The following is a 12,272-nucleotide window of genomic DNA, read 5'->3' as shown; positions in this document are numbered from 1 at the left end:
GAGGTTTGGCCCCACACCCCCTCTCCCAAGGATGTTGCATGACTGTGGTCGCAAGTCTTCCCCCGCCCGTAGGCTGGCCACTCTCTTCTAGAATGAATTCCTTGGGAGCTTTGCAATGTGTCTTTTCTTTGTAGTTTGTCTTGTAGAATTCTTGCGCTGCTTTGCTTTGAGAGAGGCCACAGCCTGGCTTGCACTGACCTTTTTCCTTCTCCTCCTCCCCCACAGGCAGCACAAGGGGGTGGGCACAGGACTCTGCTATATGGCCACGCGATTCTCCTGCGACACTCCTTTAGTGAAATGGTAAGTACCTTTGGGTGTCCTCTTTCACCATTCAGAGAGGAGGGGAAAGGGAAAGGGGGGAAAAAGTACAGGAAACCAGCAAGTGTCTAGGTCAAGTTAACATCAGGAGTCATATGGAATGTAGATAATTGTAGTACATTATTGTCTTGGCTTCTCCTTACAACTTACCTTAATTTGTAACTATTTATTTGCATTTGCATAATATCCAACCACCCACCTCCCCACTCCATGAGGACATGGACTGTGATCCCACCGAGTACAGTACCTTGACACACTGAGTGCTCAGTAAAGATGTGTCACACTGACCACACAAACTATGGGATAACTGACTTCCTGAGTGCACAAGGACAACTAGCATAGAAGAAAAATCAATCAAGTAAGATTTTGTGAAATTTCTACTCTTTGCTAGCTGAAGGAAGTGGGTTGGTATCTACCGCCTTCAATCCTGGAAGAACTTGAACATAATTTGTTAGTCCAGAGGTGTGAGACAGCTGATCAAGGTATAATTAACTAGGGATCTAGAATCACAATGAACCCAAATGGTGATGACTTATGTAACTTGAATTTTTTTTTCAAGTTTTAAATGAATTTGTAAAATACATATACTGCAGATCTTTGGCGGGGAGTGTTAAGGAGAATCGTTGTGATCTCAGTCAACTGTAATATGTGCAATTCTGATACATTTACTCCCAGCCCTACATATATTGTTTTCACCTGTCAGCGTAAGCGACATTGGTGTTCTTTCTCCGGCCCTAATGGAAAACTGTTACATTCATTCAAGACTTCACTTCCACATGTTTACACCTGCAGCATACTGCAAAGTTCATCTCAATGCTTGAACTATCAAATTGGCAGCGGGAGCAGAAGCTGCCTCTTAAATAATTTATTTATTGCAGCATTTCTTTTCCTGAGCACTGGTAAGAAGTTGACCTTTTCTGCCTTAACATTCTCCTGCTGTAGTCCTTCATGGCAAAGGACAGAGAACAAAAATGACCAAATGGAAGGTTACCCGAGCAGGGGATGGAGACATTTAGAGAGTGGGGAAACATTGTACCAGGACAATCTCTAGAACTAACAGGTGATCGCTGATCTTTCAGACTCTGGTGCATATCCACAAGGGTAAATAAAACCTTAATGCCTTTCTTTTTCTACGTACATACAATAAACAAAACTTCAAACAGTATATTCTCCTGGCCTTGAAAACTTGGGCTAACATCATGGTAAAGATATGAAGGCTTACGTTATTTATCATTAGACTTACTGCTTTCCCCCCAAATCCCCCTCACCATTCACATAAACTCTATACAGTACTGCTCCTTTTAGGAGCAGCTCTGAGAATAAAGCCTGTGAGCTGTGACTGCGGGCACTGCAATGATTCTTCACTTCCCCGCTGCGGAGAGCTAGGACTATAACCCAGAAAGCACGTTTCAAGTACACGCCTGCCTCCTGGCTCATTCTGGGGTCAGCTGCAGGCCTGTCCATGGCAGAGACAGGGGACAGGCCAGGGCTCGTTGTCCTTTGTGAAGTGATTCTAAAAATCATTGTTAAGTTTCACGTGCACATGTATTTTTGTAATTGGAAAAAAAATATATAGACATTATTTGAGAAGTTTTAAAGCTCACGGAAAATTTCAAAAACAAAAAATAATTAGAAGTGGTGGGGGCGGTCATCATGGTCTCTGCCACTGTCCAAAGATTACTTCGGTTATCAGTTTGGTGGAATTTCTCTTAGCCTGGTTGCAAGGCATTTAAATTTTGCATATGTGCTAACTATACAAATATAGTATTTTGCATTGTTTTCATGCTATTATTTGTCCTTGATAAAAACAGTTAATGGTAACATAATATTCCACAAAATGAAGTACCAACGTTTATCGACCCTTCTATTAGTGTTGGTCATTTGTGTTCCATTTATATTGTTCCCAATTTAAAATTTTCTCAGGGTATCTTTCAACGAAAGCATATTTAATATTTCAAACTTATTTATATACATAGAGTCCCATTAGGTAAGTCACTGGGTCATCAGGTAAGAACATTGTTGAGGTTTCAGTATGTTATTAAAGTATATTGCAAAAGCATGATGACGACGAACAAGGAGAGCCCTTTTCACAGTAGCTCAATGTTGACATCAACCACTGGGAGCCGCGCAGGAGGGAGATGCCGAGACCTGACAGAAGAGTGTGACTTCACTCGCATCTGTTTTTCTTTCATAGTATCTGACATGTTTGACTACGTCAAGATCCCAGACAGATAAACTTGCCTTTGATGTAGGTCTACAAGAACATGCCACAGGTAAGTCCACATTCCCAGATCTCCTGCTCAGTGGGGTCTTGGGCCAAGGTCTCTTGAGAAGCATAATGAATATGTTATTCATTTTGGATTCCAAACCAACTAACCAGCGGGATCAGGAAATAGATCTGATAAACTTTTAGAGAATGTGTGATGAAAACACAGGAACCAAGAATAGGTGCTTTAGGCACAGTCTGCCATCCTCAAAGAAAAACAAATTTTTTAGGGTGACGTACTGAAAATAAGTAGTGTCATTCCTGATAAGAACCAATGGTAATGAATAACTACTAAAAAAAATAGAACAATAAGGGTGTCAATGATGAAGTATAATGTCCAGATCACAGAAGTAATCTCTTTTTATTTTGCTGTGAACCTGCTATTTCTAAAGCAAAATTTTCAAGTGTTAAGCAATGGCATCTACCCACATGATTTTTACATTCCAATGCACCACATTTATTATCATTTACTTTGTTTTTCTTTAAATTTACTTTTCTACTTAAAATTTTAGAGACAAAGTTATATCATTTCTATAAGTAGAAAATTAGTATTGCTTGCCATAAAAGTAAATATAATGAAAAGAAAGTCATTAAATAATTGTAGTGATGTTATCAAATACTAAAAAGGTATTAATGAGATAGAAGCTCCAAACTTAAAATTTCTTCTGACTTAAGTTTTAAGAAAACTTTTTCTTGAAACATCTTCTGAATCAGAAAATTTAAAGGAGTAATAAAAATTCTCACTGTATGATTTAATGTTGTTTAATTTGTTCTTTACCACCAGTGCTATACCTCATATATATTTTTTTAGTTTAGCCAAAAATATTGATAAGATAGATAGTCAAAACTATAGTCAGGATAACTATAGTTATTTATTCATATTACTTTCATAGGTATAGTACCAAAGAAGGGTCTGACTTGCTGTGGGTTATTCCAAAGATCAACTTTTGGAGAATATATGATGAAAACACAGGAACCACAAATAGGAGCAGTGGATCGAAGTTGCAAGGAGGTGTATTTCATTCACCCCAGTGAAGGAAACCACTTTGTAACACCTGCAGTTACCCAGCAGAGGAACAGCTGGCCTTGGGGTGTGGGGTGCTCCCTGTGGCTAGAAACATTCCTGAGCAATCTGATCAGCTGTCAAGGGCATTTCATATGGAATTTCTGTTCAGTTGAGATGTCGGGCTATGTACCAATTAGGATTCTTAGTTTGAAGACAGCAGAAACTGATTCAGGTGAACACAAGCACAATGAGAATTTACTGGGAGAACACTGGGTAGAACCTGCTCTAAGGCTGAAGCCCCAGGTTTGGAAAAGAGGCAGGAACAAAGACAGATCAGGGAAGAGAGAACAGCCTAGGTCACACTGCAGGAAGTCGTCTTGGATGCAGTCCTTAACATCGTAACATTTTCCCCAAAACAGGACGAGATTTCATTGTTGGGTAGCCAAAGGAAAAATATCCATGTGGATGTTCTAAAACTGTCAGTAGTCTGATTTTACAGTTGATACAGAAAAAATCTGGAGTTCAAACCATGTGCACCTGCTGTTTCTGCATCATACCCAGTGGTGTCAAGGAATGCCTGAGGAGAAATCCCTTCTCTCTGCTTATTCTTTTTGTACAAAGTGGAAAAGTTGGCCTGCCTCAGCTCATTATGGGTATTTTTTCCTAAAATAAGATTATATTTGAATTTGATTTGAGGTTGCTTTGTTTGCAGCTGAAGTGTTATTCTTAAAATATACTTTCCTCTAAGGTGTTGTCAACATCATCTGAAAATTATCAAATGAGTGAAGTACCACACTCTCTGAATGTAAATTGGCCTCTAATATAAACCAGCTGTCAGTCTTGGAGCATGCAATCAGAAAAGTTATATGTCATTCTACCTACATCGGTAAAACGACTTTAGACTTTTTGAGAGCTGGGAAGAAATTGACCACTTTGTAGTCATGTGTTCAGGAAATTCATTTAAATATTAGAGACTCCAATAAAATTGAGGGAAATTGCATCAGATATTGCTCTATCCAGCACTCTTTTCTAAATCCCTGAAATCAGGCGTGGTGTAAATTCTGTCGACAGATGAACACATGAACCAACCCGAATTCAAATTGGCTGATCAGAAGCTGACTTAGGCAGAAGACAGATGGGAAAGGATTGACCAGGTGTTCGTGAAAACCTAGAGCCCTTTAACACAATTTATTTTACCTCTCTCACCCGAACCCATCTCATACTGTCCTTGAAGAAGGCCAGCTTGGTATTTGTGAGGGAGGAAAATACATGTATATCTCAGATAAGTTTCAGTATTGCCTGGGGGAGTCTTCTCACTTCAGGAGGAGATGCACTCAGAATTCAACAGAGTACCCATTCTGTTTCCTACTGGGTCATTCTATGGGTGCACCCTTGGCTCCAAAACCTCTTCTAAGTTGAAAACAAGTAAATGTTCAATAGTTGAGTTGAATCGCTAGAACAATGTGAGGGGAAGTTTGAAGGCAGTTACTTGAACAGTTCTGAAATTCCTCCTGCATAGAGGGTATTAAATAGTTTGACTGACTTAAAAGAACTGGTGGTCACCCTGGCTGGGTGGCTCAGTTGGTTGAAACATCATCCTGTACACCAAAGTTCTGCAGGTTCAATACTCAGTCAGGGCCCATACCTAGGTTCAGTCCCCTGTTAGAGCACATACAGGAGGCAACATATTCTCTCTCTCTTTCTCTCTCTTTCCCCCACTCCACTCCCCTCCCCTCCCTTCACCTTCCCCCTCTCCCTTCCCCTCCCCTCCCACATCTTCCTGTCTTTCTAAGGTCAGTGAACATGTCCTCAGTTGAGGATTAAAAAAAAGAATTGCTGATCATTTTCCCCTTGGTTTTGGTCACTGAGTCCTTTCTTTTTTCCTTTTAAGGGTTTTTGTTGTTGTTTTGTTTTTAGCATTTAGAGGTAGCTTTAAAATGAGACTTAGGAGGAAATAAATATGAAAACAGTGCTTTTAGTTAGTGTTTTTCTTTTATGTATTTTAGGGTCATCAACTGGCCCATATCCTATTGATTCTGGGAATGGCTCTGACCACTGAGCTGTTCCCAGGAGAGAACAGTAAAAGAAGTAGACTCTTCCTCCATGTGACTGTTTAAGACTCACTTTATCCCAGGCACCTTTGGTCATCCAGAGTACCTAATGGATATAAATATAATTTTCCTTTGAAAATGTGGAGGTCAACCTACCTTTTGTCATGAAATGTTTTATTTATTTATTTATAATTTTTTAAAGATTTTATTTAATTTTAGAGAGAGGGGAAGGGAAGGAGAACAAGAGGGAGAGGAACGTCGGTGTGTGGTTGCCTCTTGTACACCCCCTACTGGGGACCTGGCCCACAACCTAGGCATGTGCCCTGACTGGGAATCGAAACTGCGACCCTTTGGTTCTCAGGGTGGCACTCAATACAATGAGCCACACCAGCCAGGGCTTTTCATGAAATTTTAAATTTAATCAAAATAAGCATAATTACTTAATCAAAGTAATGGCTATACACAGTTTAAAGAAGTAAAGAGTCCCTTTACAGTTATTAAAAACAGTCTCCTCCCCACCCTTCCTTCTCCTGGGGCCCCACCCTTCCCTCTCTTGGGGCCCCACCCTCTCCCCAGGCACCTACTTTCAGTTCCTCTAGTATTGTTTACCACTTGTTTATGAATAATATAGCATACTATTTATTTAGTTATTCTTTCCAGATTAGGTATTATCTACTGATGGTTCCAAGTGAGTAATAAAAAATAACTCTTACGATCCATTCTTTCCTATCTTCTTCCCACCCTCCCAATATATTTACATATAACTACCAAATCAATATAAACTACTTCTATCAATATAACTGTAACTTTTATTTGCAAATGAGACTCATCACATACTATGCTCAGTTCACTTTATTATTTTTTAATTTTGCAGTAGTTAATAATTGCCTTATTTGAGCCCCAGCTTGTGTAGCTCAGTGGATTGAGCACAGGCCTGTGAACCAAAGGGTCACTGGTTCAATTCCCAGTTGAGGCACATGCCTGGGTTGTCGGCCAGTCCCTGGTAGGGAACGGGTGAAAGGCAACCACACATTGATGCTTCTCTCTCTCTCTTTCTCCTTCCTTCCCCTCACTCTAAAAATAAATAAATAAAATCTCTTAAAAAAATAATTGCCTTGTTTGTTTTATTTTCTGTAGCTCAATCATTCATTCACTTCTAAACTATTCCATAGAACTGAAACTCTCCCCTGATTAGATCCAATCACATTAGCTGTTCTCTCAGTTTTATCTTCTTAGAAACATCTACCATCACCCAGGAAATTTCCTTTGCCCTCTCCTAGATTCCGCATTTCCCAGATCTTATGTTTTTCTCTCTTCTTGGTTTACCATCTCACTTCGGTGGAGCCCATTATCCAGTAGCTTTTACAGAAGAGATTCATGGGAAGCAAAACTGTCATCTGAAAGTTTCTTAATTGCAGCTTCACAAGTAATTCACAGTATTCTACATGGGAAATTTTCTTTTTCTCAGCATCCCAAAGGTTTTTATCTATTTTCTCTTAATTTATGGTCTGCCTGTTTATTGATTTCTGATCATCTGTGTATGACCTGTTTATATTTTCTGGGAGTTATTTCGATCTTCTCTTTTGCCCTAATGTCTGAAATTCCACAGTGATTTCTTTAGACCTGGGTTCTTTGTCTTCTAAGCCTCACAGGCATGACCCCTGGTGTAGGTCTCTCTTCTCCACTGTGCTAGGTACTTTGTAGACCTTCCCAATCTGAAAATGCTTGTCTTTCAGGTTTGGAAGCATTTTTTATACTATTTATTTGTTTTATTCCTCCCTTTTCTCTGTTCTGCTTCCTGGAAATTCTCTAGATGGGTTTTGTAATTGTCTTCTCACTCCTATTTCTTTGTTCTTCTTTTTGGGAGAAATTTCCAACTTGATCCTTAACCCTTTCTTTCTCTCTTTTTCAGGACAGAGTTTTTCTTTTTCTCCAAATGGATCTTTCCTGGACATGTTCATTGCTGCTTCATTAATGTACTTCTTCTTATCTCTCTGAGATTATTACCATAATATTTTTTAAAGTTTTCTTTGTCTCTTTTTAATCTTTGTTTTCTCTAAGTCCCTTCCCCCCTTTTTGTTTTGTTCCTGTCATTCACATCAGACTTTCCTCAGATGCCCGGTGATCCTTTGCCTCTGTTCAGGTTTAGATCAGGGCAGTAGGAGCTGACTGGAAGCTCTGAGTGTGACTTGCCCTCTCTTAGAGCTCACTTTTAGGCAATCCAGATAGGACCTAGGCATTTCACAGGGGGCACCAGGACAGCAGCATCTTTTATGTTGGGAATTTGGCTTCCCTAAAGAGCAATCCTCAAATCTGGGAGTGGGGAGGGAGTCAGCATCACAACTGGCATTCTGGAAGCCAAAGGATGGAGGCCAAGAGAAGGGAGCTGGAGTTACTAACCAGGACATAGAATTTTAGTTATTCTCTATCTTCAGTATTCTTTACCTCCTTGTTTGACAGTGCCTGGTATTTCTAAACCCAGACCGCTGATGGTTTCTCATTCCATGGATTTAACGCCTTCTTTTGGGTGGAGGAGGAAGACTTCCCTATCTGTGTGTGCAGCACAGAAAAAAGGATGCAGAGGGTTAAATGTTCCTTTAAAACCTTGAGCCAGCCCTCCTGTTTTCAACCCCGTCTCCTACTGTTGCCTGCACAAGTAACTGTTAGCTCCAGTTCCAGAGGCTTTCTGGGTAATATGCAACGAGAATGGCTCTATTTCTTGAGATTGTCTTCTCATCCATTTTCTTACCCCAAAAACTTGAGTTTTAGCTTTCTTTGGGCTAAAACCATCTATCTTCTTCTTTTTTTTTTTTTTTACGAAATGTCAGTTTCTCTCTATTGCTGTCAACTTCACATCCTGCTATCTTAGTTCTTGTAGATTTTGGCTTTTTGAAAAATCTCTCATCTTCAGTAGAAACACTGATGTTTTAGTAGAATTCATGGAAGGGCCAGGGAAAAGATTTAAAAAAAAGTCTGTGAGTGGTCAGTAGTCCAAAGAAGTCAATTCTTAAAGATTTGTAAGTGCCTAGGAAGAGAGCATTTTTCTCTATGTATTAAAAATACTCAGGCTTCTATAGCTGCTGGCCTCCAATACTCTTTGCAACACTGCCTTTCTGTCTCTAGAGAAAAAACAATCAACATAGGCAAAAGCAGATGTGGGGCTAGCTAGAATGCCTATGGATAAATAGAAATTGAGTTCCGGAGTGTGTGTGTGTTCGGGGGGTTACTATTATTAGGAGCAAACAGAGTGAGGGACAGAATTAGAGACAAGGGCTTCTGTGAAGCAATGACTGACCTGAGGAGTCTTTATGCAGGAGAAGCCTGTTGGTGGACCATACATCCCGCTTCCAAACAGAGGTCTGAAGGAGAAAAAGTTCGAATTGGAGATGACCTCATCCTTGTCAGCGTGTCCTCTGAAAGATACCTTGTAAGTACCTCCTAACACAGGCATCTTTCATTTCCAGAACATTTCCTTTTGGGAACAGTTGGTCAAGGAGAACAGAGTCACAACAGGTTGCGCAGGATAAGATAGATGCCTTTACATAGCATACTTAAGAGGTGATTAAATCCTCTCCCCTGCCAGGTTGTCATGGGGCCTGGAATTTAACAGTGAAGGATCCTTTCAGAATAAGGCACTGTGCCCAGCAACCTCTGCTAAACTGCTCCAGACACTTGCAGAGAAAGCCAGCTATGCACACATTAGCTGCCATTACTCTGAGTGTATCGCATTGTTTAGCACTTGTCCAATGAAGAACAGTCCTGGAAGAGTGGGATAGAGACAAATAAGCTGCTATTGATGAAAGAAAGGAATTTAAAATGTTTCAGCATGTGAAATGTCATAGCAGTTGGAAGCTGCAGGTAAGATTTTGCACCTGGGATAGGCATTAGGCTCTCACCACTAACATCAAGCCCTGGACTGGGGGAGGGGGTGGTGTGTATGTGTGTGTGAGTGATATCTGAAGATCAGAGAAATGTCAGAAGTAAGTTTTTAAGCTTCTGAATGCCAGTCCTGTTGGCAGACTTTACATTGCCTACACCGAAGACTGGAGTAATTTTTCCCATTTGTGAGTTCTCTGTCCTGCCAAAAATAAACAGTGTATAAATTCCTGTGGAATCAAGGAGCCAGCTGAAGGGATGAAGTCAACACTTGTCTGTCACCTCTGGAGCTAAAACTTCATCTTCCCTGAATAGTATCCCACTTTGAAGCTGCGTCTAGATTGAGTGAAGAAATCTTTCACAGCTATGTAGAAAGAGCCAGATGATGCTAAGGCTGTTTAATTTGATCCTTAAAATTCTAGGAGAACTGCTTCTGTCAGGACTGGCCAGGTGATTTAAAGGATGTCTCATTTTTGTTTCTGCCACAGCATCTCTCAATATCAAATGCTAACATACAAGTGGATGCCTCCTTTATGCAAACACTCTGGAATGTACATCCTACGTGCTCAGGAAGCAGCATCGAAGAAGGTATGCTTTTTATATGCATGCAGCCCTCAAGCTGCCAGCCTGCCTTGTGCTGTATGTATTGACATTTTCTTGCTGCCTCCCAACTCCCACATGCGTGTCTCGATACCCAGCATGATTTTAGTTCACCTGACTTCCTTTCTCTGGTGTTGATATGGGTTATTTTCTATCCTAATTTCTGATCACATGAGCATTCCTGGAATTATGTTTAATCCTTTGGAGTCCACTATTATTTTAGCACTATATGTATTTGAGACTTGGATATGCACCTTTCCTCATCTACTGACTCTTCATTTTTATTTACAGTGATAGTTATAAGTGTACAGACCTCAGCAACTTAAATTTTAGAGGAGATTATTTGCCAAGAATGTGATGTTGTTAATATTTCTTCCCAAGGCATCTCTCCATACAGGTGGGAGGACTTTTCTTTATAATAAGAGTACATTTGGCTTTGCGTTTCAACTTCTATTTCTGGAAGGCCATTTAAAAATAATAAATAAAACGTTCTCAGTATTTTATTTTTCCTTTGGAAGTAAGAGCATCAAAGTTTGTTCAACATATCCTATTTCTTGGAGCCAGGAAAAGTTAATGCACCTTTCAAGTTATGCAGTAAATATACTGGCCTTATCTTACTCTCGGGTAATGTCACAGCTGAGCAGAATAATCAAATGTCAGTGGCCCGTAGGTCATCACATAAGATTCCAGCACTTAGAGCAAGATCAAAAATTTTTAAAGTATTTACATCACAGGCTTTAACCTTGTTTTTAATCTTGAGCCTAGTAGTTTCAAACTAGGAATGTCCTCCTATGGTAGGTAATGTTTGCAAATGGCAAACAGAGTGTCAAGGTGATATCCCAGCTTTAGAAGGCATCATAGCTCAACTGAGTGATCAGGGAACAGCAGACTTTTAACCCTTTCAGCAACTTGTGGAACATTTAACCCTCTTGTTTTATGCCAAAATTAACTCACCATCCTCTGTCGGTTGTCAATCAATCCCTTTCTATGAGGAATCAGGAAACTCTGGGTTTAAATCTTCCCCAGGGGAGTTTTGACTGACTTTTCTCCATGTTAAATTTTCATTGTCACTATGGGAATAAAATTGTTTCCCAGTCCCAAAAGAGGGCTTGTGGAGACTAATTAAGAAGTGTTAGGAAATCACGTCAGGAAGGTCCTTCTAGAAGTGTTGAGTGCCCTTGTCATAGAACCTGGGCAGCTTATCACATGAGTCATCTGGCCCTATAGACACTGGCCTTTCAGGACCCACTGGTGAGAAACCCACTGCAGCCCTTGAGAGTGTAAGTGACCCTCATCATGATCCTTCTTTCCTGACTTGTTGCCCTGCATGTTTCAATTAAGAAATGCTGTGATGTGCTGGCACTGAGCAGTTTTCTCCATGTGGATAAAATGTTGATTGGAGGAGCCTGAGGACTGTAAGTGATGAGCTCCCAATGGGGCATGGTCTCACCATCATGAGACGATGGGGAGTTTATGCAAGAGCAGGATCATGGATGATTTTCATTTTCTAAATAAATTGACTGTTAAGAATTCCCCTACAGTATGTCATAAATTATCTTAATGCAAAAAAAAATTATGTAACTGAAAATATTAGTACAATAACATTGAGAAAAATGGAAAAAGACTTCTGAATGTTTGGGGAACATTTAAAAAAAAACTTGCCTTGCCTGGATACAAAACAAAAAAAATGGAGGAGGATACCAGACTGCCCCTGCACAAGATACATTGGTAATGCTTTTCTCCTCTGGCATGACTTCTCATTCCTGCTGATTTCATCCAACACCCAAATAAGTTTGACAGCCCCTAAAGTGATCTCATTATGTGATTAAAAAATAATCATAATACAGACATTGAGCATACTAAGTTCGTTATGTCTCCTGAGAACAGACTAGCCTGGAGAATTTTTTAATTCAGTAGGATAAAAAAGTGCCCACTTCTGTCCTGGCTGGTATGGCTCAGTGACTTGAGTACCAGCCTGCGAACCAAAGGGTCACTGGTTCAATTCCCAGTCAGAGCACATGCCTGGGTTGTGGGCCAGGTCCCTAGTAGGGGGTGTGCCAGAGGCAACGACACATTGATGTTTCTCTCCCTCTTTTTCTCCCTCCCTTCCTCTCTCTCTCAAAATAAATTTAAAATTCTTTTTTAAAATGTCCAC

The 12,272-nt window shown here is 40.2% G+C and overlaps 1 protein-coding gene across 1 annotated transcript in view; it reads left to right on the top strand.

Annotated features, from left to right (window-relative positions):
- The window catches only part of RYR3 (ryanodine receptor 3), a 502,054-nt gene that overhangs the window by 218,423 nt on the left and 271,359 nt on the right, over positions 1 to 12,272 (top strand). The window contains 4 exon segments of the mRNA XM_036031373.1: positions 226 to 300; positions 2,513 to 2,591; positions 8,956 to 9,068; positions 10,006 to 10,105. Coding sequence (XP_035887266.1) covers positions 226 to 300; positions 2,513 to 2,591; positions 8,956 to 9,068; positions 10,006 to 10,105 — 367 coding nt within the window.

This window comes from Phyllostomus discolor, chromosome 1, assembly GCF_004126475.2.
Source record: "Phyllostomus discolor isolate MPI-MPIP mPhyDis1 chromosome 1, mPhyDis1.pri.v3, whole genome shotgun sequence".
NCBI lineage: Eukaryota > Metazoa > Chordata > Mammalia > Chiroptera > Phyllostomidae > Phyllostomus > Phyllostomus discolor.
The sequence above is the reverse complement of the archived record's forward strand: the minus strand, read 5'-3'. Positions and strand labels throughout refer to the sequence as shown.